The sequence below is a fragment of the Montipora foliosa genome, chromosome 1, assembly GCF_036669935.1.
Source record: "Montipora foliosa isolate CH-2021 chromosome 1, ASM3666993v2, whole genome shotgun sequence".
Taxonomy (NCBI): domain Eukaryota; kingdom Metazoa; phylum Cnidaria; class Anthozoa; order Scleractinia; family Acroporidae; genus Montipora; species Montipora foliosa.
In genome coordinates, this window is record NC_090869.1 from 51,355,571 (window position 1) to 51,383,070 (window position 27,500).

Below are 27,500 nucleotides of genomic sequence, written 5' to 3' on the forward strand. Positions count from 1 at the left end.
GCTTACATCTTAGTAAATTCGAACGACAGGATGATTCCCATTTTTAAGGGGATTATCATGTCTTGTCGCTCAAGGCTGGCTTGGAGAAGAAGTATTTTGGTGAATACAAAAATAATGTTTTTCCTTTCGCTATAGTACCAAACGAGACGGCCTTAAAGCTATGGATAATGCATGAGAGAAACAAATTGATCAATCTCCGCCACTTTCTGCAAAAAAGAAACCCGAATTACGATATAGTTGCAGTCCAGCGAGAAAATCTATATGAGCTTTTTCGCTATCCGTCATCCCACGTTTTCAACGAAGTGAAAGACATCGCAAAAAAATAATAAAGAAATAAATAAACAAAAACAGAAAACACGGAAAATGAGATAAACTTTTAAATGACGTCGTAGAGTGACCTGCTATAGACCCAAAAAGAAACGATTACTGTCACCGCTAAAAGGGAAAATGAGCAAAAATTAGCTTTGCGTGCATTGGTGCAGTCGCGTACAGATCTGTGTCGCCTTTTTCGTCAAAACCTACATATACACATGCCCTCAAATGTACGGCCAACGAGAGATCAAATAAACGGGAATGCATTTCACTTAATCGTTCTCCATGTGATAGCCAATTTAGCCTCCAAATAGTGCGAATAACAAGTGTCGTAGAGATTAAAATAAATGCAGTGACGAGGAGACAACACGTATAGTAGGAGCATTCTAAGCTATAACGAACGAGAATTAGATTCAAACTCGTTATGGCCATTTAGACCGTACAGAACATGTCCATTCAGTACTTCTAAGAATATTCCTACTGACACACTTAAGCTGGAACCATGGAAAATTATGCGAATTGTTTACAATATAGACATACTTACTCGTTCACCAAATTTAGACGAGCTGGCGCAAGCAGGAAGTCATGGACCACTCTTGCAAATGAAAAAAATCGTCAAGCTGTCTTCACGCTACAGACGAGTTAGGTGATATGGCTGAATTTAAAACCACCCCGTTCTAATCACACAGTACAAAGATTCTATTTCAAGCAAAACACTGAAAGTAAATATAGCCATTTTAAGGTAATTACGCGGAAGGACAACAATCGCATTTACCAGAATTACAAGCCTTTTAATCCACGTATTTAGAATACAAAATATATATGCATAAAAAGGGCTTTCATTGTAGATCCTATTTCGAAGCAACAACAAATTATCGCATTGTTACAAAGACAAATGGAAAGGATACTAAATGCACCAGTAGCTAAAAGGAATAATTCGTAGATTAGAATTAATGAATTCAATTGTTAGGCAAAATCCCATCGATGATCTATCGTATTTTTTCCAAACACGTGCCGCCTTTCCCATAAGCCATGCAAGAAAAGTTTGGAATATATCGCCTTCTTAAGACAAAGGGTAGATAAAAAAAGATTACAAAGATAGTAAAATGAATAATGTTGTGCGAAGAAAAATTTTCGACGTTTTAAATTGTAATATATTGGTGAGTACCTTGTTTATTTGGTTAATAACTCACTTGCAAATGAAGATTTGACAGCAGAGGCATTAGAGGGAATTTCCTTAGCTTTTCTCGATTGCATGACTGCCACTACATAAGGAAAAGCTTTTAAATATATTAGACGTGAAAGAAACGTGAAATGAAATGGACAGGCAGTTTGAAAATTGACATCCATAAATGGACTGAACATTTCCTGCGACTTGTGGACGAGAACGACTCAAGAAAAGTCGTTCGTTCGAGTAACATTTCTGCAGCATTTTAATGTTCACAAATACCTAACAATCGACAAAAAGCCACGTCGGTCGAACGACTTCGGAATTAGCGATTACTTCGAATTTCTTACTGGTTCCCCTTAAACACCGCAACGAGCTTTCTCAGAAAAATATCCGCATTTTGATTTGGGCTTTCAAAAAAAATTACCACGGTTTATTTTAAATCCTTTCTAAATTAAACGCCCACCTTAATATAAATAAACATTTCGCAATTTGATCAAAAGAACGTGCAGTGCTGCAGAAAATGTCTTCTCACTATCGCACCCCTTTAAATTGCGGAAGCAAAAATAACCTAGCAATTGACGAAAATTATCAAGGAACAAAGTACGTCAGTATCTTGAGACTTTCTTTATTTAAATCGATGAAATAACTTTTTTCATACGTTTGTATGATATATCGAAGCACCAAGTCGAAAAATAATATACAAACGGCTATTTACAATCATATTTCCACGCAAAAAACAAAATTATAAAGAGACAATAGGCCATAGCTAATTTACTACGCGATTAGTCAATCCCAATACAATCCAAAACGTTTTTTTTACAAAAATTCAATAGCACATAAATGAAACAACTGACGAACTATTCAGGAGAGTGTTTTCACCCACGTGATCAGTAACCTTAATTTTCCACCAAAACAAAAGAAAACGTTTGCATGATAATAGAGCTCAATTCCCGGAGGTTTAGTTTAGTTTAGGCACACCAACATGGCCGTTGTGACATCACATGAAAAAACTCTTAACGATTCTTTTATCAAGAGTAACGAGGCACGTGGTTATTGCCCTGGAATCTCCCAAACCACTTAAACGTCGGAATCTTCTTCACGACCACATTACAACATGTTTGTGTCAGGTCGGACATACCGCATAAGCACCAGTAAAAACTGTGTCAAATTTTGCAATGTAAAAAATGCTGCACTCCTATGCATTTTCGTAGCCAGGTATTTCATTTGCTTTTGTTTTCTATTGCTTCTTTTTTTTTTTCCATAGACGAATATCCGATGCAAAAGAAGTGTTTGCAAACCTAATTAGTCAAACTGATCCGTGCGCACTCGTGTGAGCGACTAGTTACGGAACATGCGCAGCATTGCCCAATTTAAAACGGATTTACACATTCTCGTCCCCAAAGCCCTCCGTTTCTTTTGGTCACGTGGTCGGCGAAACGAAGAGTTGTGGTCGCAGCTAATACCAGATGTCCGTAAATCTCGAACATTCGGTAACGCATGCGCACTATTTTCAAATTTGTTAATCCTAAGGGTGGAGAGCGTAGATGGATCATTTCGAAGAGCACTGAGCACTTTACTTCTGTTTCAGACCAGATGTCCAAGATATTGGGAGTGCCTGATACTGGGAGTGCAAAGAAGTGTCACAAGGCTGCAGATGCTCTAACTCGACAATTTGTCACACAAGTGAAAACTCAATACTAGCGGCATTTATTCAGAGAAATGGTGCAAGGGGAAGATGAAACAATTGACCAGTTTGCAGCACGACTGCCGCGGAAAGCTCAGCGGTGCGATTATGGAGATTAAATGTACACGTGTGTACCTCAATCTCAAGAATTTTTATAACATTTTTTGGCACACGCCTTATGCATATATATATTTGTCACCTACTTGCTTACCGAAGTGATCGAAACGTTTTACTTTTTAAAGAAACTTTTTTAATCAGTGTCAACGCTGCAATTTCGTTTCATAACCTTTAAGGTGCCCTGCATTCAGTTTAAAGGAAAAGATTGAGAAAAAAAAAAAACGTGAAGAATCAGTCAAGGCAGACATCATTGAGAAGATCAATGGCCCAACTCCATAGATGAACCCTGCTGTGGTTGTACCTAAGCCAACTGGTGATGTAAGGTTACATTTAGAAATGAGGTAAGCCAAGAAGTGCGTGCATCCGATTCCCATAATCGATGAAGTCTTGGAGGATATAATCAAATTGAGCTTCGCGAGGAGTCCCGCAGCATCACAACCTTTGTAACACACGAAGAGCTATCCAGATATAAGAGACTGACATTCGTCTGCACCAGAGAAATACCACAAAGTTCTGAATGATGGTAGTGGAATGGCAAACATTTCAGATGACATAACTGTCTACGGTTCTGATACGGCTGAGCATAACGAGCGACTGGAGAACGTACGAGGGTGTTACCCTCAACAAAGAGAAATGTGTGTTTCAAAGTTCAAAGCTGTAAATGAAGCTCTTTAACCTCAAAACATGTCAAAAGTCAAGAGCTTCTTAGGTCTAGTGAATTTTAATGCAAGATTTATTCCTGATCTTGCGACAGTGGCAGAGACATTGAGGAGAACCGTTTATATTAGGTCCTCGGCAGCAAGTAGCCTTTACAGAACTCAGTGAAAAGGCGGTTGCTTCAAGCAGAAACATTGTGATACTTTGATTGCTCGGCCAAGACAAAGATCATTACAGACGCGAGTCCACTTTGTTTGGGGGCGGTCCCGGATCAAGAGCAGGAGAGAGAAAATCGAGTGATAAGCTATGCGAGCAGAGAACTTTCTGAAGTAGAGCGGTGGTACTCGCAAACTGGAAAGGAGGAGATGAGGATTGTATGGGCCTGTTGGAAGTTCATGCGTATATTTATGGGGTAGAAGTTGTACTGTGGACGGACCACAAGCCTCTGGAATTCTAGTCTCCTTCGCAGCCGTTATAGGGTCGTCACGCAACGCTCCTCCCTACTAACGGCTGCTCACGAGAGAGACACATTCCTTTCCCTAAAATTGACCAGTAAGAAACAGGCTTCCATATTCTGGAAACCTGGTCCAAGTCCCTCTCCATTACTTGAAAGCAAACATGGTGGATCTATCTCCTTCTTTTTCAAAAGTGAGTGAACAATTCAAGTTTAGCGAGTTAAACAAGCATCAAAAAGAAGCGATTATATTCTGCAGTGCTGAAGAAAAAGGACGTATTTGTTAGTTTACCAACTGGCTTTGGAAAATCTGTCATTTTTCAAGCTCTACCTATGGTATTTGACGGCTTCACTGGCGAGTCTGGCCACATTGTGATTGTTGTTTCGCCTTTGCGTTCCCTGATTAAGGATCAAACCGAACGCTTACGACAGGTAGGAATATCCTGCGTAAGTCTGAGCGACGCGAGGACGCAGGGAGAAATAGATCTCGTTGAAGGAGGATTTTATTCGGTTGTTTACGCGACGCCAGATTGGCGTAGCCGATAACAATAACGTGCATTCTATTGGTTCTCAAAAACAAAGGGAAAGGAATATGTCTCTCTCGTGAGCAGCCGTTAGTTGGGAGGAGCGTTGCGTGACGACCCTGATAACGGCTGCGAAGGAGACTGCTGGAATTCATTTATTCAGCTCGGTCCAGGCCCTCAGAGAGAATAGAGAGATTGGTCCTGCGGCTACAATCATATTCATTTTCTGCGAAGTACTTGCCAGGGCGAATGAAATTGCAGTTGCAGATGCATTGTCATGCCTCACGAATGTAGCAGAAGAATACATCAAATTCGTAGCCAACACAGCCGAGTGCCACAAGCGATGACTGAAGAATAAATAGAAGAGTCTGCAGCAACGTCATGCATTCTCAGGGTCTCTCTTGTCTGCGTCCTTTTAGAGTATTGAGACGGCGATTTGCGAGAATCCCACCCGTGCAAAGTACAAACAAATTCGAGGCGGGCTTCATCTTCTTGGAAACATTGTACATCGAAGAACCAGAATTGTTGCGCCTAAGAGGCTACAAGCAAGAGCGATTCAATTAGGCCATGAAGGACACCAAGGGAAGCAAAACAATGAAGCAACGCTTGCGGATAAAGGTCTGGCGACCAGCTATCGATGAGGAAGCTGAAGAATTTTGCAGAACATGCCATGGCTGTCAAGTTGTGAGTGGGTCGAGCAATCCCGAACCTCTTCACAAGGACATTGGCAAAATGGTGCAATGGATTTTATAAGTCCACTGCCATCAGGAGACTACGTTTTTGTAGTGACTGACTACTACAGTAGATGTGTGGAAGTTAGCATCTCAACCAAAAACACAGCAGACGTGGTTTGCCCTACACAGTTACAAGTGAAAAATTTTCCGCATTTCTTTGCAGTCTTTTTATACATTCTTAAAGGACAACGGCATAAAGCACACAAAGATCACTCCACTTTGGCCATAGGCAAATGGGGAAATCGCGAGTCAAAACACATCCCATCCCAACACAGGTGTGTGTCCAGCAGAATTAATATGGAGCTTACGCAAGGACGACGCGACGGGTTCGGACAAGACGAGTACCAAAGAGTAAAAAGACTAGAAAAGACAAGTTGGTTGGTTGTTAAAATCTGCTTACTTGACTTTGGTTTTTTTCTCTCTGAAGAAGGAAAGGGAAGTGGGATATTTCGTGTAAGTTACATGATTTAAGATATTTCGGATAGTTAACATGAATTGTAGAACAGAAGGATAAAATGGGCGAATGCACGATCAAAGATATTCATTGAGTTCAATCTGGTTAATCTGGTTCAATGCGTGCCCTGAATTCTACAACATCACTTCTATCCTCCTGGGTCTCCTGCAGATTTTAGCAATCCTTCATTTGTCCAGTACCATTTCCAGTACCCAAACGACGCAGTAATCCAGTTAAGAGATCAATTTCTGGTACTTGTGTTGCTCGAGTATTATCTATGTGCATCTGTGGTTGGTACAGATGTGACCACTATGGAGAGAGTTGTTCATATTGGTGTACTGTACACTAGGGAAGCACTTTTCAAGGAAACTGGACGAGCAGGACAAAATGGAAGCAATGCAACTTCTGCGCTCTATTTCAATTCCTATGATATAAGTCAACGCAAGAGGGCACTCTAACCTGTAATGCAGCGATATGCAACCACACAATGGTTCGTGCGCACAGTGTATGGATTATTTAAGATCTCTCAGGGTTCTTAACATAAAAAGTGTTGTGAGACGGGCCTTTCGCTTAACATCCTTATCTGAGAAGACAAGGAAACCTAACCAGTCTTCTCAGTGAACAAAGACCCTGAGTTTCAGTCTTTCTAGGGTTGACCCCACGACCACCCACAAAGTCCAGCCCAATTGAGACAAACGGACGGAGGATATCTTTTTCTCACTGCAGTGATGACAAATTGTGGTAGTGTACTTTCGTGAATATTCATGTCATGTAAACAGCTTTCATAGTTGATGAACGAGACAAATAACTTGCTTACCTAATTTCGGTTGAGAGTTGGTAAGTGGTTGTGAAAATAATTTTCAAAGCAATCAGTGCGGCTGTTTTGGCAATAGCTTTCAAATGTTGGGTGATCCGCATCTGGTCATGAAATGTCGTTCTTCGGCCGCAGATGCGTCAACTTGTTTTTCCACCCCTACCCTTGCATTAGGAAATTGCCTGTAACGCAGCGCGAGTTTACGTGCCTTCCCTCCCACTAAAGACACTCGCATTCTCTTAGAGGAAGGACTGCTAGATTCAAGTTCAGTACTCCTTCCCCCTTTTTAAGTGGTTCAAGCTATCCTCACAAGTTTTCCTTGAAATGAAACAGACTTTCAAATTGGCCAACCCAAACACGGAGAAGATTATTGAAAAGCGCGGGGGCTTAGCTCCCAGTTGTTCCCGCCATGACCAGAAGCAAAATTAATACGCATGAGCTCCTGGTAGTGCTTGTAATTTTAATTCTTTCTGCGCATACATTTTTCCTTTTATCAGCCAATGAAAAAATTGGAACTTTTAGGTGCGACCACAGCTTTTTTTTTTTGGCCTACCACATGACCACAAGAAACGGTGGGCTCTGGGGACGAGGATGGGGTGTGCCTGAAGCGGTGCATGAAATGATCTGGATACGAAAAATCTAGTTCAGACTTAAAGCGGTTCACAGTACCACTTCATGACTGAAGTATTTACCCACAGCGTTTAATTAGCCAATATCAAAAATGCCATAACACTCTTTTGTTTGTCCCTCGAAAAAAAAAAAATTTGCATAAGCATTGATTTTATTTTCTGAAACTGGAAACAATTCTTAAGGTGGGCAGACACGAGGGATCATGTTCCAGCGACATGTTCCAGCGACAAAAAGGTGTGTAGTACACATTGAGGCGACACGCATTCGGGTCGTGTAGAGGGGAAATGTAGCAGGGACGAAATCACAACATTTGCGCACACATGAAAATGTTGCGGGTACATGTTTCAGGGATCTGTTGAAGCGACGTGTCCCATGAAGTTCAACTTGTTGAACTTCATGTTACTCGTCGCGGGGACAAAATCCACCCCAAATTGGTGTTGCACAATTATAAAAGTATCAGTTCACACGAGGGGACATGTCGCTGTAACATATCCCTGAAACATGTACCCGCAACATTTTCATGTGTGTGCAAATGATGTGATTTTGTCCCTGCTACACGCGGTCATGCCACATGTCGCCTCAGTGTGCACTACACAAGTTTTTGTCGCTGCAACATGTCCCTACAACATGACCCCTCGTGTCTGCCCACCTGTAAACAAGCTTTTGGAGGGACAAACAAAGAGTATTATGGTATTTCTGATATTGGCTAATAGCAGAGGCGAAAATTGTAAGAAGCATGACATGAATGAGACAACAGCAGCAACCACACCTAAAGAAGAGCTTAACACCATCATTTTTACATTGAGGTTACTTCTGTGTTAGCTTTCTTCCTCTGGTCCGATGAAAAGCTCATTGACTAGGTAGCACGTCTCCATCATTTCTGATCCCGCGCCCAACTTTTCAAATTCAGGTCTGCGAATACACGAACAAACAAAACAGAGTTACGGAAATGGCTAACAAGAAAAAACACGAAAGACGCCTTTAATCATTTAAAAACAGCCATTCTTGCCGCTATAGCTACGCTTTTGAAAGACTATATATTGTCTTTAAAATGCCAGCACTTCTTAAGCTTATCTTTGGTCCCACGTTAGGGAGCTTAATTAAGGATGCGAGAAAGTCATTTAAAATTTCAATTTCGCTTTCTGATTGTACTCATTTCGCAATTATTTCAAGTCGCTCGGCATGAAAACTGTGTGTCAACATTCCAGGAATAAAATTGGTATGAACGGTGAAGTTGTTTGGGAAGAAAATTAAAAAGTCACGTCCTCTACACAAGCTCAAATTTGGTCAATTCACGTCGTTGTCAAAACGAAAACGGCTAAAAAATGCACCCAAAATATAGAACGACGTGCGGGGTGCACAATGCCATTGTTTTTGTTCATTAAAGCTGTAGTTTTGTGTAGCGTCCTCGAAGCCGTTATCGTCGTTGTCCTCAGTTTGCTTAAGCTCCGTATTGGCCCCAACAGAAGTATTAGAAAATAAATCAAGTAATAAAACGAGAATAAAGCGTTATGCAGGGATGTCGCAGTGGTGAGAGCACTCGCCTCCCACAAATGTGGCCCGAGTTCGATCCCCAGACTTGGCGTCATATGTGGGTTGAGTTTGTTGGTTCTCTACTCTGCAAAGAGTGGTTTTTCCCAGCGTACCCCTGTTTTCCCCTCTTCTCAAAAACCAACATTTGACTTCATTTGCGTCAATTGTTAATTTTCAGCTTACGGTGTCCCCAATTAGTGCTTCAGCGCTAGAACGACTAGACACTTAAAGTTTCTTTCTTTTCCCTTCCTTCATGCCAGAAAAACGTGAGGACGAAGTCGTACTTTTTAACCGTACCCATGAAAGCTTTGATACCAACAAATGAACTAAATGAAAATGACAGTACCTTTCATCGTCTTCAAATTCGCCACGAACGAACCTTTCTCTCACTTCCTCAAACATTTTTTCACCGATGACGTTTATCACTTGCCTGGCAGACAAAAGAAAACAAACACGAAGTAACAATCTGACCAAAAGGAAAATTACAATCCGAGAGATTCTCCATCTTATAAACAACATTACGAACTATCACAGTTCAGTGTCAAGCTTTCAAACAACGGCGTTGATGGTACCAACGCTGGTGATGACAACTGTAGAATTATCCCACGCAATTGCCTGTGAAGTCTGACAAGTATGCTCTGAATTTGAAAGCAAAGTTTTCCTTTTTTGCAAAGAAAAACGGCCTTTTGATGCTCTTTCAAACGTGTCTGTCTCAATCACACAGACCTTCGGTCTGTCCGACGTATTCATGGTCACAGTCATTGCACGGAATTAACGAAAGGAGTTGATAACGCCGTCAGTTCTTTGTCCCCTCAGTCCAGAGTCCTTACGTTTCGCAAAAATATGACTTATAGTCTGGAAAGGATTTCGGGCAACTAATTAAGACTCTCTTCGTAGGCTCCATAACCTCGTGATTGTACGGGATGGAGGCAAAACCAGCAACCGATGCCAATGAGTTAACAAGTGCCTATTCTATGCCACAAGCGCGCATGATTCTCACGATTTTCTCTACTAAGTTGATAGAGAAAAATAGGTTTGGCGCTCCTCGGATTCGTTCACGGAGTCTTCCTTACAAAGCTTGAAGCAAGAAACAGTAAGGTGAACAACTTACTCTTTGAGTTTCTGTTTACAGGAGATTGGTCTGACCAAGTCTTCAACGATTTCCTCTTCCTCAACTGAAACAAGACAACAAATATTTACTTGGCAAGTGTAGTTCGGCAATTGGCGGTATTTATTTTGAACACAGCTTTGATTTATTAGGCGCACAAACGCCAGAAAACATCAATGCCTGGCTTGCCTTATGTAAGCACAGCTCAAAAGTAAGTTCCCATGCAAGATAAAACAAGTCTTACACAAGGCGCGGCTTATATAAGACGCGTCTTGCGCCAATTACAAGGGCAGTTTGCGTTTCAGTTGAGGTGCGGCTAATGTAACGTACACTTTATTTAACCGTAAAAGAGCATACCTTCAGCATCCTTCGCAGCTCTGGCATTAGTAAGAATATCATCAATAACCTTAACAGAGGAGAGAAAACAGGTGCAAATAGCCTTAGCTACATAATTCCCGAAAAATTGTCCAAAATTCTTTCGGGAATTTCTCAAACCAGAGCTCTAAAATTCTTTTAGAAATGTCTAAAATTCTCCAAAAACTCTCTAAGGTCCCGAAAATTCTTATAAATTTCGTTTCTTATAGTGCAAAGTCTGCCATATGCATATTTGCTGTCAAGCAAAGATCCGGATTCCTAAACTACGGCGAGAAACCGCTGCTTGTAGATGCTCTGTAGGACCCTTTTGGTGAATAACCGCTCATAAGGAATGGATATGAACGGACTGACCCCTCTCCTGGTAGGTTGGAATACAAAAAAACGCGTTTTGTCAACGTTTTTGCCTGTGAAAAGTTTCCAGCATGGCAGGTGAAAGTTCAAATTGCTCTAAAATTCTCGAAATTGTCAATTTTTTTCGAAAATTCCCGAGAGTTTCTAAAATTCGTTTTGATGTCTAAAATTCCCAAAAAAAATTCCGTGATTATGTAGCTAAGCCTACATTGTAGGTGCAAACATTAGTCCCGAATGTGAAATCCTTAATTGTTGTACTCCAACTAAGATTTCAGTAGAGTTAACTGAATAGAGTGTAATGTGTAGTGCTAGATTTTCTATGCCATATGAACCATGTGAGCGTTAGCCCTATTGATGGAAATAGGACCACACAAGGGCAGAGAAAAACTCTGACCAGGGTGGGAAGTGAACCCACGACCTTCGGGTTAGATCTCCGCCGCTCTACCGACAGAGCTACAAGGTCAGACGGGAGCAGGCCGTGGGAACTGAAGATGTTAAAGTCACGGCAATGAAGATGCACTTTCTTTTAAGGACGGTGAAAGCAGATCTCAAGAAGCGTTATTGAAATTCAAAAAGAAAATTGGGCGTAACCGCGCATTCTTCAAAGATAATCAACAATATTTGTAAAAAGCTCTAAAATACAAAGCAATGTCTGGCGTTCTTTTCCAAATTGAAGCTTAGATATCTCTGAAAAACGCATGGTTACCCTCAAATTTCTTTTTGGATACCAAGAAAAATTGCTAAGTTCTGCTTTTCCCGCATAGTTTTAAACCGTGCAAAAATATCCTGGTATGAGTAAGCACCAGCCCTCCGAGTATCTCGAGATGCGCAGAACGTACGCTCAATAACAATAATAGGCACTGTCCTTTTAATATAATGAGGACATTTCCGTGTTCGTTTCGTTGCTTTGTTGTTTATTTCATGAAATTATTCATGCAGGAACAGCGTGTCTTTACATCTCAGGGACAAATCACCGTACAAGATAGACTGCGATCAGACTCACTGAGGCTCTTCAGGGTGGTTAATATACCTGAACGTTGTTAGAGCAACATTTGGATTCACTCTTACTAAGGGCTAATCTCATCACAGTAGTTGATTTACTTAGAGTGAACCTAACCTCAAATATTTTTCTTTACTGAGCTAATTTTTTCCACCTTCAAGAAGTATATTTTGCCATTTTACCCTCGAGATTTGACTTTTTGTGTGTCAAAAAGTTACGTAAGTCGCAAGAATAGCGGTGATTTTGACCCACGACTGAGCTGAAAGATGCATAGGTGTCTTCTGTATTTGACGTCACAAACTGACGGCTTTGCAATGTAAATTTTCTTTGTGAAAACGTGAATGCGGAGCCCTCATCAGTTTGTGACGTCAAATACAGAATAGACCCATGCCTCTTTCAGCTCGGCCGTGGGTCAAAATAGCGGCTATTCTTGCGACTTACGTAACTTTTTGACACACAAAAAGTCAGGGTGTCAAAAAGTCAGATTTCGAGGAGAAAATGGCAAAATATGCTGTTAAAGGTGGAAAGATTTAGATGAGTAAACAAAAAGTATTTGAGATTAGGTGCACTTTAATTTAAACTCAGTTGACAAAACCAAATTTCCGTGCTTCACACAGCCACAGCTGGAGCAGCCATTTTCTTTACAAAGTACACCTCCTTTGCCTATTTTAAGCCAGAATTTGGTTTAAAACCGCACCAAAGCACTACGTTGTTCCCAGGGTCATTCATCTCCAGGTCCCCATCTTGTCACAATAATTCTCCGATGTTTCGTTAGAAAAAATTTCCAGATTTATGTTTGTTTGTTTGTTTGTTTGTTTACATGTTTACCTCTTCTTCTGAGTCATCTTCAAAGTCATCGGGGTATTCGTAGTCTGAATCTTCCTCAACACCGTTCCCCTTGAATGTTGCAGCAGTCATCGGTGTTTTTCGTGACTCCTCGTCCAAATCGTCTTCCTCATCCGACTCCTCAAAATCGTCGGGATATTCGTCAACATCGTTGTCTTGATTCGCTTGGTCGACTTCTTAAGAAATAACATTTCCGGCATGTTAGACGAAAAAGCTGACAGAAAAAGCCGGAAAAACCCCGGGCTTGCTGATTTTTTTTCTTTTCCAGCTTTTTTTGCAACTGCTTATGTGCTCTTACATGCGATGATTATTCTCGCCCAGAGTCATTAAAACCTCAGTTCAAAACACATGTCTTTCACATATGACTTTCAAACTCAAGGCACAAGTATTCACGACATTATTACATCTCTCGGGTAGTACGCGCGAAAGAGAGAAACGATCATCGCACTGAACTGGGCAATTTAAGCAATTATCTCTTATAGACACCTGAAAAATTCAGGTTGCTTCAACGGGATTCGAACCAAGACCTCTGCGATGCCGATGCAATGGTCTACCAACTGAGCTATGAAGCCACTCACTTTAGGGAAGCAGTTCAATTCTTTGAGCTCTTGTAAATGTGTTCCCCGGTGTGAAAAGACTCGATGAAAGAAATGTATATATATTTGAAGTGCGGGCTGTTGACGAAAGAGAGAAATGAGAGTACACGCCCTAATTAGCCAATTAAACAGTGAAGGGTAGCCTTAAACAATTCTTACTAACCTGATTTTCTAAAAGTAATTGAAACGCATGGAAAAAACGCGTGTTGTAACTGATGGTACGGCCCAAGAATAAGAGTCCGGTCAGGGGAATAAATTCATGGCAATCCACAATGTCAAATGAGATTCTCAGCACTGAACGACAATTTCAGCATAGCGCAATTTTAAGTACAACCTTTCAAAAGTGGTCTCTGGGAAGTTGCGTTTCTCAAAGTGTGAGAATGAAGAACGAAGTGACAAACAATCAAACAAACAAGGAGGCAGTGTGGCCCAGTGGTTAGGGCGCTTGCCTTGAGATCCGGAGATCCCGGGTTCAAGACCCGCTCTGACCACTCGCTGAATTTGATCCTGGTATTCCCTGGTTCAACTTCCCAGCTGCACTTGTAAATAGCCAACTGGTTTGCCTCCGGCCAGTTGGGATTCTTAACAGTTGTTGTTGTTGTGTTCTGTTGTTTCGTTGATTGTTTCAGATTGGCTCTGAAAAGCCCCTATGGGGAGTGGTCAATTAAGTATGTATTGTATTGTATTGTACAAACAAGCAATACCAATACCAATTATTCAGTGGTGTTCGTGACGCTTAAATTTATGCCCTTTTGTTTGTTATTTGTTTTAAGTTCCGCGACGAGGAATTTCTCTGCTTGATTTTATTTGTATAGATGTCAAAAGATCGCCCACACAGGTCAATAGTTTTATTCTGCAAAGGCAAAGCTGAGGTCCGGGGAGTGGTTAATAGCAATAAAGATAGTAACAAGTGATACCAGCTACAATCCTGGCCAATCCTGACACAAAATGGCTTAGACAGTGTTCATTTTTATTCTACACATCTATAAGCAGTCTCCACAACCATATTCAAGCTTTCATTATCATTTGCAGAAACCCCCTCCCCCTCACAATGTTGGTAGCAACTGGGATCCTTCGGACTGTACATAAACACAGCAGCGTAACAACATTGCGCGCGAGGGGAGGGAGGAAAGATAAAGAGTTTTGAGATAAATGAAGCAAATTGTCCCATTGTTTTTGGCCAGGATTGTAGACATCAAGGATATTTCACCTTTCTTCTCGCTCATGGCAGCTTGTGGCCGTCCTCTGCTGTGAGCTGATTTACTCCGCGCATGCGAAGTTGTACCGTTCTGATTAGGAGATTTTGTTCCACCCTCAGCTGACAAGGGGCGCTGATGCAAATTGGGTGATTTGCTTCTACTTCCAGGCGTGGTCTTCAATAATTGCCTAATGTTAAAATGTAATCCGGGTAAGTTGCAAGATCGTAGGTTTTCAAAACTCCTTCGTGAGAAGTATGGATGAATTGTTGTCAAGGGTAGGATCCCGGATATTGGCGTGAACACGGCATGAACAAATGTGCCTATATAGACCAAAACGGAAGTGGCGTAACGAAATGTTGCCGCGAACAACCGCTCACTCAAGTAGCTGCTGTTGCCCGAGTTGCATCGTGGTCAGCCATGGGCTATGTTGAGTCCCGAGGGATTGAAAACTTTTGTTTTTGCGCACCGAAACTCGTTTCCAAACATTTCAACTCGAGGCTCGGGGTACGAAATCTATTGTCTATGGCCAATACGGCCGCCGCGCAAATAAGGCCCACTGTGTTCAGCAAAGGAGCATTTCTCTACACCTTTTAGCCGAAGTTAAAATTGTTTTCCTAGGATTATCCCCCTTTCTCTAAAACCACATGCGCATAGCGACCTACAGCTAAAGTAAAACTTGATTTTGGAGCTGAGATTTCGATTACGTTTGTCGGTCGCGGGCACAAATTGCAATACGAACAAGGACGGTTCACTGTAGCATGAATAAATTGGCGTTTATGAGCCTTTGCTTTTAGGCTGGTTGGGTTTGTTGGATGTTTTTGTGTACTGATGTGAAAAAAAACATAAGGGATGATTTTTTTCCAACAGAATCAAACGAGGGAACCGTGGCTTCAGATGCTGGCGGCGCGCGCGTATGAGCCTGGGGTAGCAACATTTCAATTGAAAACGGTTAAAGAAGTTTGCTATAATTGGGAAACTTCTACCGCTTCAATCTTCAGTTATAAGTACCCTCTGGAAAACAAGTTTTGTGTATGGGACGCTCATTCGTTTTTTTTTTGTTTTTTTTTTTTAATTCAAACGAGACTTCTCAATGTATCTTGTACTAATCTTTCTTTCTGATCTGAAGCACAGCGAGAAAAGGAAAGGCGCTTTCCACTTCACTGGAATTACTCACTTGGCGTGCAAAGCTTCTTGAAGGTTTTCTTTCTCTTTAATAAAAACAGCAAGATGTTCTTGGACAAACGGAAGATTTAACACTGTCCCAGCCCTGAATGAGAAAAATGAGGGGAGAAAGATATCAACTTTTAAGGGCTATTCAAAACAACTTGTGTTTTCAAGTCATTTGAAATCAATCGTTTATCAAAGAATCTTCGCAAAGTTATCATTGTTCAAATGAAATAAGTTACTATTAAATATAAACGTTCCGAGGGCTGCCCAAAAGTTGACGAGGGCCGTAGGCTGAATTAGTCTAATTTAATACATTGGCGGTCAGAATTGTTTTCAAATTCAATAAGGATAGAATCCTGTCACTTATTATTTATGTAGCTTTCTCTGAATCAAAAGTCGGTAAAGTCCGCTCCTTGTTTTACTGAAATTCTCTTTAAAAAGTAAGTAAAAAAATTATAATAATAAAAAATAAAACAAACCCCTCAAATATTGGCATCAAAGCACCGGACATGGAATGGGAAACCACGGGAAGAAACATCCGGCCTCTGGCCTCAAACGAAAACCCTGCGCACATGCATGCTGGTGTAAGGGGAAATAAGGTTTTCGCGTTGTTTGCCTCCTCGTCATATCTCTGACTGAATTATTGGTTTATCGCTGCTAAAGGCGAGGGTAAAAAAAGGAACAACTTCATTCGTTGGCAAGACTTACGACGGTCTGTCATCCGGGGACTTTGCTAACAACTGTTTGATCAATGCCGCCAAAGATGAGGAATATTGGGATGGCACTTCCTGGCGAAAAGAAAAGTATTTAAAGCGTCCAGTGATCGTTTGTCTAAAATTGTTTAACATCGTTTCTCGCATGCCAGGACATTCTGGTAGTAAGTGTGTCCTGACACCGCGAGCTCAAGCAACAACAACTTAAATAGTCAAGCAGAACAGCGTTCAGCAAGTTCGCTTTAGATTGAACGCATTTCATTGTCGCAGTACGCCAAACAATGTGAAATATCCAAATCCAAAGACGTGTGGAAAATTTCATTACGTGAGGACTAATTTTGTATTGTTTCGCCTGAGTAAACTTGACGCCATTTATTTTGGTTTCATTCTGGGTTTCAAAATATTTTGTGCGAAATAAATGCATATATTTGGAAGTACGGGTTATAGTCGAAATGGAGAAGCGATCCTCGCACTTTGGCCCCGTGAAAACTGAGGAAACATTGTTGGATGTTAGATGTTGCGTCCGTTAATTTGCACGTTGCCTGGTGCATGTTGTTGCGTGTTGTTTGAAACTGGTCAAACGTTTGAGCCAACAACTCCCAACATTTCTTTTGTTCCGTGATCACCGAAGCGTAGCGCAACAATGTTGGATCCGTTTGCAAGCTCTCCCAACATTGTTGGGGCCACGCACGCGCATTAGATATGGTCTCCATGGAGATAGCAAACGCAATAACATGTAGAAAACAAGATGGCAGCCAAATTTAATTTTGTAAGTTCACAAAGTCTTATGGGTCGTATCCTTTCCATGTAACGCTGCACCTTTCTTACATTGTTGGAAGTTGTTGCACGGGCCTTATAAGTGCAAGGACCACTTCTCCCTTTCAAAATTTTGTCTCATAAAAAGGGCTGAAATTGCAAAAAACGCTAGTTTGGAGCGGGTTTCAATTGAGTGACGTAAAACCAAAACCAAATTAATTACTTTGGCCAATCAAAAAGGAAGGAGAGAATCCAGTAAAACAACCAAAACTCGAAGGAATTACACGTAGCCGCCACAAAGTGAGGGAAAATGCGCACGCGCGAGCCACGATTGGTTTTGATATCACTTCTGATTGCTTGAAAAAATGGCGCGAGAACTTTGAACCGTCACTGAGTGAAGTAATGTAAAACCAAAGCAATTCGCTAATTACTTTCGACATTCAATTGAAAACCGCTCTATTACTGAAATTACTAACTGTCGCTCATGCTTAAGATGATGTGTCATTAGAGTTCCAAACAACACTTATGCAGAAGCTAGGGTCTTCATCTCGGAAGTCAAGAAAAGGCGGTATTTGAACAAAACATGTGCCCGCATTCCTCTGAGGGGTAAGGTTTTGAACAAATGTTTGAATCAACGCAAGAGTCAAGACATTTAACACATGTATAAAAGGCGAAACGCATTACCTCCGGTTGTCGTTTCCACGCCTTTGTGGCCGAAGTGAATTAGAAACATGTTGACGTAACATCTACAATAACCATCCCTCAAAACCACCCTTGTCCCAGTCTTCACTAAGTTTTACCAGTGGAACGTATTGGTGCGAAAGCCCTTGAACGGCGTGAACGCTCTTGAATTCATGTTCACGTGCTCAAGTTAACAAAAGTCTCAACTTTTGTCAACTCACGAGACGATTTTTGAGAATGGAAAATAAATCTAAACCTTAAAAACCAACGTGCAGAGCGCAGTCAAACTCCTTAATTGGTTAATAGACCAAGGTCCAGGGGGATTTAGGGGATCTGAAACACTGTCTTTGTAATCCAACATTCGAAAGGAAGGGGAGTAGAGAACGTTGGTTGATCTATTAAATTTTAAAGTTCAAAGACTTTTTCGTTGGTATTTTTTGTCTAGTGGAGACACTTTCTCAACGAGTTTTATCAAAAATTGTAGTTGTGTACCAAACGCTGGTATGGCTTAGAATTTTTAGTTGTTGCTGGTTGATCATGCAGTGATTACTAAGAGAATAGAAGGCAAGTGAGCGAATCCCTGTACCAAATAATATTTATGTAATATTTATTTTTAGATCGTGCTCGTGCTGCGAAGTTTTGTTTCATAATAACTTTGATATTTACCCACACAGCTCCACTCAACCGAAAGTGGTTTTCAGGGAGGCCCCGCATCGGATCGAATTCGAATTTAGAGCTGTTGGTTTTTGAGGAGAGGGGAAAACTCTCCGAGCAGAGTAAAGAACCAACAACAAACTTAACCCACATGACGCCCTGGGAATGGAACCCGGGCCACATTGGGGGTAGGAAAGTGCATCTTCAGTTCCCACGGCCTGCTCCCGTCTGACCTTGTAGCTCAGTCGGTAGAGCAGCGGTGATCTAACCCGCTAACCCGAAGGTCGTGGGTTCATTTCCCACCCTGATCAGAGTTTTTCTCTGTCCTTGTGTGGGCCCATTTCCATCAGTAGGGCTAACGCTCACATGGTTCATATGGGGTACAAAACTAGCACTTCACATTACACTCTAATCAGTTAAGTCTGTTTAGTGCTATAACCACTAAGCAATTCCTGCTCCCCGACCATGACCATGAACGCGCGCTGATCTTGGTGATTAGTTGTCCGACACCAATTGTTAATCCAGTTTAGACGAGATCAATTGCCAAGTTCTACATACTTCAAACATTTTCAGTACCCACAGGATCATGTAAAACCATGAGGCAATCAATCTCTAACGACCCTCAGTGTCAAAAAACATCAACACTACTGCTGTCATGTAAGACTCACCGCGTGGTCCACCTTTACAATCTTGTAAAACAAACTGACGAAGTTGGATGCATTGAAAGCGTAATGAAGCACACACATCTCGAGAAGAAGACAACCAAGGGCCTGAAAAGTTAAAAGGCAATTTCAAATTAAACAAGAGTACGGATATCGAAAAAAGACGATGACGAAACGGGCTATACCCCTGAAATTCAAGGGTCCAATTTCGAACGAAAAGTGTATTTCCTTTTCCAGGAATCATAAACTGCTTGAAGTCATCACTTGGTATCTTATAAGGACGCTTTCCATTTGACAGAACTGACCGGCCACACCGGGCATTTGAAAGACTAATTAGCTCTTTAAGGATGATATGTAATTCTCCAGAAAAATGCGAGGGATTATCATGCAAGTGTTCCTTCAAATTGTACCATTTTCCTTTCAAACTGACAGGTCTAGCTGGCCAGTTCTGACAAAAGGAAAGCGCGCGCCCTTAGAGTTAGTCTAGTGCAAATTCAGCCAAAAACGATCAATAAGCTTCAAGCAGCGAGAACGGGCTGCATGACATTAATTTTTATGTTTTCCCTACTTCAAGGGACAGTGGGTAGCTCTTAAAGCGCGGTCCGAAGAAGTCTAGGTTTTCCTTCCCAGGCTAAAGGAGAGTGATGGTTAACGAAGTACTATTTCCAAAACGAGAGCGAGTGTTTCATCAGGGTATCCAAACATCGAGAAACAAAAGACGGCACGAGGTTTTTATTGTTTCGAGGCGTTTGGATACCCCGATGAAACACGAAGCACGCGTTTTGGAAATAACTTCTCATGATGACTCTTAAAGAAATAATAAAGGAAGACTTCCAAATAGAACTGTTTTCTGTAAAACATTCCTTCCTCGATAATTTCAATAATTAATTTGCATTTAAGGTGCGATTTAATTTATTCTGAGATGTGAAAGTTGCTAGAGTTGCCAGAATTTATATTTACAAGTTGTCGTTCAGTCAGGATGTATACCGCAACAAAGTCGTTCGAGAGATTTCGGCAGCCGAAAAGTTGGGAGGATGAGAAGAAAAGTGTTGATAATGCAGTACCGAAATCAACAGCTTACAAAACCAAATGGTCGTGTAAGGTTTTCGAGGCATCGATTAGTGAAGTCCTGTAATTTGCGGTCACCCGAAAACGCAGATTGCAGACTGTACAGACTGTGCAGACCAGGGGTAAAATATGACGTAATTCATGTTCCACGAGCCTGGCGTGTTCATTTAGCGACTGGATTCGACTTTCACGAAAAAAATCGTGCTTGTTTTGGATCGATCGGAGTCCTTCGATCGGCTTCAGTCTCCTAACTTGTCACTATACTATGAAGGAAGGTGAACGGGGACCATTTTTCCCGAAACTTCGTGTACGTATTAAAGACAACAACAGCTCACCACATGGTAAGTTTCATCGATTTTTATTTCCATTTTCTTGCAAATTTCCAGACCTAAACTTCGCCTCATATGTTCTCTATATTTACCTATGTGGCACACACAGTGAGCCTATGTTACCTGTGATGTAAATGGAGTACTGCATTGAACCCTTTGGACATGTCCGACCGAAGGTAATAACTACTTGTATGTATTGTTGTTTTTAATGCTACTTGTTTTCTTTCGCTTTGTTAGGTTTGTGACATTTCGCCGTGATTTGGATGCAGAAATGAAGGAGGGTACGCGAATAGGTGTGACTTTGAAAACAAAAGGAGACATGTAAGAAGGTGGCTGTAAATAACGAAGAAGAAGAACTATTTTGGTCGAAAGGACTATTTGGACAGTCATCAGCTAGGTCACTTCTAAACAGTATTGATTTTTATAATGGAAAGTCGTTTGGGCTACGAACTTCCGAGGATAGAAGTATAACTTTAGCAAATATAAGAGTTTTCGATGATTTTATCAAATTCGAAGTAAGGTTACTTCTGAGTAATAAATATTCAATGATTTTGTGCAAGTCGTCATTGTGCATATTTTAGTGGTAAATACCACTCTCCAGTGAGAGTGGTATACTGTTTTCATTGGGTATCCAAACACATGCACGTGATGTGGTGGTATACATCTTGCGGTTGGTAGTTGAGCTCATGAATTATTAAAGAGTTTGAGAAGGGACAGGCAGAAACATTTTGTCTTACTTTACCTTATTATTATTGATTATGATTACTCACTTTTAACAGGCCTTATGCAACAATTCGTCACTTGACCTTTGTTTTCTAAACACGATGATTCTGCTGGATTCATGAAATGATTTTTCCAGAAATAAAAAGAGAAGCTTAAAATACAACACCATGCCAAAGTTTGTCAAGTATATCGTTTAACCTGGTGTTGTTATAGTTGAAAGAAAGTATAAGGATTTGTATGGGAAAAGGACGCTTTGCCACCCAGTTATTTTAGTGCTTTTTGAGAACGTATCTGAGCTACTTAAGGCCGCATGACCAAACTGCACAATTAAATGAAGTGCATGCATTACCCAGACATCAGCCTTGGAACTGTACGGCATGTCTTGGCATAACTCAGGACTAAGATAGCAAGGTGTGCCGCACCATGTTTGTGCCATGTCGAAAGTGTTCTCCATCATTTTGGCGATTCCAAAGTCACCTAAATCAGGCACAAAAAACTTTGTTAAACTGGCAGTACGTAATAACATTCGACCATTCGCACGTGTACGACACCAGAACGTCTGCATTAGGTATGATTTGCAAGACACGATTTGGGATGAAGTCGGGCGGAAGCTTAACGCATGCGAAAATTGTATGCAAAAACCGTACTATCTAAATTGTCCTCTCCCAACCGAGTTAGAAATTCGCAATAAATTAATAAAATGGAAAAAAAAAAGAAACCAGGGCCTGGTTGTTCGGAAGCCGATTAACTTAATCCAGGATTAGCGTGAACTTTTGTTTCATGTTTTCAACTTTTTGGTGAAAGTTTCTTTTGCTTATTTTTGCTTTTCAAGACTGACTTCCTCTAATGTAAAGGTTTGCCGAATATCAGCGTTCCACAGCATTTGGGACTAGAGAAATAAACTCCTTGGTTAATTTTTAAGCTGGGATTTGCGTTAATCGGCATTTGAAAAACCGGGCCCTGAAGACTAAGATATTCATTTTACATCTCTTGGCACCTGAACCGAGCAGGGGAGCACAGCATGAATTGGAGCCTCAGCGTGGAATATGGCCCACTGAATTGGCCAATCACAGCGTGGAAAATATCGGAGAGCTGTAATGAACCACTATATTGGGAAAAACACTTAGCTAAGATTGTGAAATATGGTCTGTGTTATGAAAGCGGGTTTAACGACTCTAAAATGACAAATGACCATGGCAGTTGGAATAGCGACTAAGCTGTGGCGGGTAACTTCTGAAAAACATTCAGACTTAAACGCAACTCAACAGCGCTGATCATTCTTGCTTACAATCCACACTTAGCTACCTATTTTGATGACACCTTTCTTGGTCAAAAACACATTCTGCGACTTGAGATCCCTAACAGAATAAAAAAACAATAAAGAGAAGGAAGAAGACATTTGACGCAATTTCTTTTGAAACTATTCTTGAAGAGGAAGAATGCTACAATTGTCCCCCAATTCATGCTCTTTTAGGATCTACTTCATTTTAGGCATGAACATACAAAAGAGCACTCTGCAGCCCAGGTAAATAGTAGGAGAAGAGACTGAAGAATAGGGTTAAAAACAATATTTACATCTCACCTAATAAGAAGTTTCAAGTTTATGGGGCTTAAGGTGAATCAAAACTTCAACAATTCGGAGGGAATGTCTTACTAGTATTTAAGAATTAACTCTATAACACTGTTTCACGTATCGGCTATCTTAGGCCAGTTTCAAACGTCGAACTTTACATGTGCCGAATCTAATGCAAATGAGCGAAAACAATAGATTTTTCTCATTTGCATTCGATTCGGCACATGTAAAGTTCGACGTTTGAAACGGGCCTTATGGTACCAAATTAAACACCAATAATTTGCGTAACAAGATGCACTCATCGACGTGACGTAACTATGGCTACAAAAGGGCCATGTACAAATGCCCTTTATTTTGTCTTAAACGCTTAATATATCTTGAAAACGAACTCGGTGAGCCCCATTTTTTTTATAATTTGCTGAATTTTAAGTGAGTAGCAAGCTAAGATAAAACTCTTTGCAAAGTTAAAAAAATTATTTGCAGCAGATTCAGAGCCACCTTAAAGTGTTCCCTCTGAATCGCTCCACTACAGATAGTTTCTTTTAACTTTTCGGGGAGATTTCTCTTAGCCTGTTTATCTTTGTCTTTTGTTTTCACTTTCCAGCAATAAAAATTTGGTGTCAACGAATTCGTTTTTTGGATATGACTGTTTAAATAGAAAAGATAGGGTGTTTTCAGATGGTGCTTTTGTTGCCACGGTAGCCTATTATGTCATGTCGATGAGTGCAACTTGTTAAGCAATTATTGGACCTGTCTCATATGGTACCTTAACTTTGTCATTACATGAAACAGTTGCCTGGGTAGATTCAATCTTTCCAAATACTATAATTTTGTTTAAAGTGTTGAAACTGGTTTGAGCCTCCTTTATTAAATGATAAATTTGAAACCATGAATCAAGTTCAATCACATGAAACTAGAGCAGATCAAGACAAATGTTTGTTTCTGATTAGTCGAGAAAAAAATACTACTCAAAGGAGACAAAAATTGGGAAGGAGAGAGCCAACAATCAGGAATTTGAATATATGCTTTTGAGTTGGGAATCGTACTCAGGCAACAATGGTGGAAAGCAAGTTTACAACAGCACCAACACTGCACTCTGGTAACTAGTCTCCTTCACCGCCGTTTTTGTGGTGTCACGCAAAAAAAAGCTTCAAAGGAGATTGTGTTCTTTAAGGAAAGCCTGCGTGCTTGAATATAGGTCAACAATGCACTCAACACGTTTTTTTTTATTGAACTAGCTTGCTTGAACCAATCAGAATAAGTTTTCCATGCAGGTTATTTTTATAAGCTTGCTTGTAGCACTCAGATTGTTTACTAAGCCCAAAACAACAACAACATGATCACTCAATCAATAAACAATGAAGTTTTCATTATTTATTTTCATCTAAATGTATATGTTTAGTTTGACACTTAAAAGAATTGAAAACTTGTAACTGCATGGTTAAAGCATAGTTACAGGGTATTCAGAAGCCTTCTTTTTTTTACAGTCTAACCTTCCACCAATGTTTTTCCAGCGTTTCAGTGTAGGTGAAGTATGCAGTTTCAAAGGATGGAGCTTTAATAACCCAAATTTGCCAAAAAAGATATAATATATTGTTACCTGTGAAGAACTTTCTTGGAGTGTATATGATGTAGGGCCATTGCTATTTGCACAAACCACTGTTAATACAAAAACGCAACCATTAAACAACAAAGCGACGCCTATCAAGACAAGGTGGTAAGATTAAAAAGGCACTGGTCTCGACTCCTGTATGAACAAAGATGGCGTGAACTGGGGAAGGCGTTATATCAGTAATTTCCAACAACAAACCTTTACAAGCTGAATGGAATGGAAACAAAATACTGAACAGACAAAATCATACAGAGTGACTTCTGCTTGGGACACCTTACGCCCATTTTCCCCCAATTAATACTATAATTTACTGCATTATGAAAAGAACCATGTTGCACTGTTTGCAATATTTACTTATACAATAACCAAGCCACTGTGTGGGGAAAAACAAGCCAACAGTCTTTTGTTGATTGTTTTACAGTGGCATCCCTCGTAGCTTTGTTACATGTATTTTCAGGAAACAGTACATAACAGAACCTTTAAGAAATAAATGTGCAGGAATGTGCTACGAAAGAGCATGATGGCCTGCTGGCACTGGTACAGCTAGCTCTTCCCCACAAGAAAAAAAATGACCTGAAATACTTTGAAAAATGTAGCTTGAGTTGGAAAGTCCCATCGTAACAATGCAGATGGCCTAATATACATTACATAAATATTACATTATACCTTGTGTTTTTTTTACAGTATTGTAGGTTTTCGCTCCCTAAAGTTAGTTCTCCGAAACTTACTATAACAATTAAAATTAAACAGTTAAATAAAGAATTTGAGCACAAACTGTTTCTTAAGATTTTGTTAAGCCCATTGATGCCTGAACCACTCTCCAATCGATGTGTAAAATCGTCTGGCATTGGACAGAGTAAAATCTAGCAATTCTCACTCCATTCGATTAAATCATTTACCAGTAAATTAGCCCAAATATTGCATGTAGAGGACATCATGATAATATGTTAACAGTTACTACATTGCAAACTATATCCCTTCCAGCCGAAGTCGTGGTATTTTATTTCGGGGTAAAAATAAAATGTTTTCACTTACTTGCATGATTTTTTCCTCTGGCAATGGGGATTTTTGCTACAAGAAGGGATCAAAGGATAGTGAATGCCTGAAAATGGTTTTAAATGCTTTTTAAAAAGCTTTTTCAAAAGATTTAAAATGCTTTTTAAAATGCTTTTTGAAAAGCAGAATTGCCTGGAATAATCCCCATCCAAACAAATCTGAATAGCTCATGTCAACACAATAATAAATTATTATAAATATTTTTGAGACGCACAATTATACATTAACGTCTTTAACCAAGTTATTACAGAAAATCTACATGCAGACTTGATCCTCCCTTGGTGGTAAACTTAGTAAGTTATCAATTTCTTAAAGGAAATTTTGCAAGAAAGAGTGAATAAACAAAAATGAAATTCAACCTCTTTAGCTGCAAAAATCTTGTCTTGTAGAGTTCCACCATCACAGAAATCCTTCAAAATACAAAAAAACAGTTTCAAAGGATAAATAATACTGAGTACTGCAAGTGAGGTACATTTGTGTATGACAGTTGTTGCACAAGGTGAAAGCATTTCTAATACTTTTGTGACTAAGGTGTAAGAGTGTTAATTGACACATTAAGGAAGGTGCCTACTATTGTTATTGCGCATACGTTCTGTGCATCTCCGGATACTCGCATTTCCTATCGGTAGTGTAACTGTTTACTGATTAATGCAGGGATATTTTTGCACGGTTTAAATTTATGCGGAGAAAGAAAAACTTAGCAAGGGCTCTTGGTATCTAAAAAGAAAATTGGGGGTACCGGTAACCATGCATTTTTCAGACTGAGATAATTAAGCTTTAATTTGGAAAGGAACGCCATACATTGCTTTGTATTTTAAAGCTCTTTGCTAATATTGTTGATTAATTATCTTTGAAAAATGCGTTGTTACCCCCAATTTTCTTTTTGGATTTTAATAACACTCCTTGAGATCTGCTAAATTTCCCGCATATTCATAAGACCGGGCAAAAATACCTTTGAATTAGTAGGCACCATCCTTAATGATTTGGGAAGAAGGTCATTTTATTAGCTTTATTAGAGTAATTTTCATGATTGCTAATTGTAATTAAAAATCTTTATAATTATCACACTTGTATAATAATAGTTAGTCTAAGAATAACTTTAAATGAAGAAAATTATTTGACAGTTTTAATTTTAATAATATTTAATTCAGCTTTATTCATTCAATTCAATTGATGAAAGGGATCAAGGATGCCACAGGATATCCCCATTGAGGGTATCCACTGGCAGCCACACATAATTGACTGAGAGTCGATTTTGATGAGGGAGGAAAATCGGAGTACTGCCGGAGAAAAACTTGTTTCTTCTCTTTGTCCATACATGTATATCATGAGCAAAAGTAGAATGATGCTTTCTCTATACACATGGCATCTGACAGGATGCGGCGATGCGGATCCGCATAATTCACTGTAATCCGCATCTTCCGCATAATTCCGATATTTTCCGCAAAAAACAGAAGAAATATCTGATATTAGTGATAAAGGAGCTCCTTAACATCCTCAAAAACATAAAAGCGGAAGAAATTGACTGTTTTGAAACGCTTATTTTCCTGAACATTGAAGAAAACACAGCACTTCGTTCGCAAGATGAAAGTTCGTAAGAAAGATGGTAAACAGTTTCCGCACATTTTTTCGCCAATGAGCCTGGACACTAGTTTTTGTTCCTACAATGCTTTCCATTGGACGAGAAACAGTTACACTTCAGCAAATGATGTAACTGATAAGAAACTAAGGGCGCGTTCGATTGACCATATTCCGGAATAGGATTACATGGAATACAAGTTAGAAATCCTTCGTTTTTACGGAGATTCACATTAAAAATGTCGAACACCTGCTAAAATGCTATTTTAAAGATATCTTTATTATCCTTGTTGCTTCAAAACGCCAGACATACCGTTTTGAATTCATCACTTCACGTATTCTTATTCCGGGATACGGTGAATGAAACGC

The 27,500-nt window shown here is 40.1% G+C and overlaps 2 protein-coding genes across 3 annotated transcripts in view; both read right to left on the reverse strand.

Moving 5' to 3' along the window:
• The window catches only part of LOC138000684 (soluble guanylate cyclase 88E-like), a 40,712-nt gene extending 39,755 nt beyond the window's left edge, over positions 1–957 (reverse strand). The window contains exon 1 of the mRNA XM_068847260.1: positions 857–957. The gene's annotated coding sequence lies outside the window, so the exon portion shown is untranslated. The remainder of the gene's footprint in view (positions 1–856) is intronic.
• Positions 958–8,200: 7,243 nt separating this feature from the next.
• The window catches only part of LOC138000727 (serine/threonine-protein kinase Nek4-like), a 23,975-nt gene continuing 4,675 nt past the window's right edge, over positions 8,201–27,500 (reverse strand). Inside the window, exons 4-17 of one of the 2 annotated variants that reach the window (XM_068847360.1) lie at positions 25,913–25,963; positions 25,533–25,568; positions 24,486–24,544; positions 22,618–22,670; positions 21,662–21,789; positions 19,199–19,300; positions 16,435–16,514; positions 15,734–15,826; positions 14,571–14,746; positions 12,747–12,940; positions 10,550–10,598; positions 10,196–10,259; positions 9,431–9,514; positions 8,201–8,463 (exon numbers count right to left, since the gene is read on the reverse strand). In XM_068847360.1, the coding sequence (XP_068703461.1) occupies positions 8,370–8,463; positions 9,431–9,514; positions 10,196–10,259; positions 10,550–10,598; positions 12,747–12,940; positions 14,571–14,746; positions 15,734–15,826; positions 16,435–16,514; positions 19,199–19,300; positions 21,662–21,789; positions 22,618–22,670; positions 24,486–24,544; positions 25,533–25,568; positions 25,913–25,963 (1,263 nt within the window). In that variant the 3' untranslated portion in view covers positions 8,201–8,369. The remainder of the gene's footprint in view (positions 8,464–9,430; positions 9,515–10,195; positions 10,260–10,549; positions 10,599–12,746; positions 12,941–14,570; positions 14,747–15,733; positions 15,827–16,434; positions 16,515–19,198; positions 19,301–21,661; positions 21,790–22,617; positions 22,671–24,485; positions 24,545–25,532; positions 25,569–25,912; positions 25,964–27,500) is intronic. The other variant, XM_068847353.1, reaches the window with a different exon arrangement.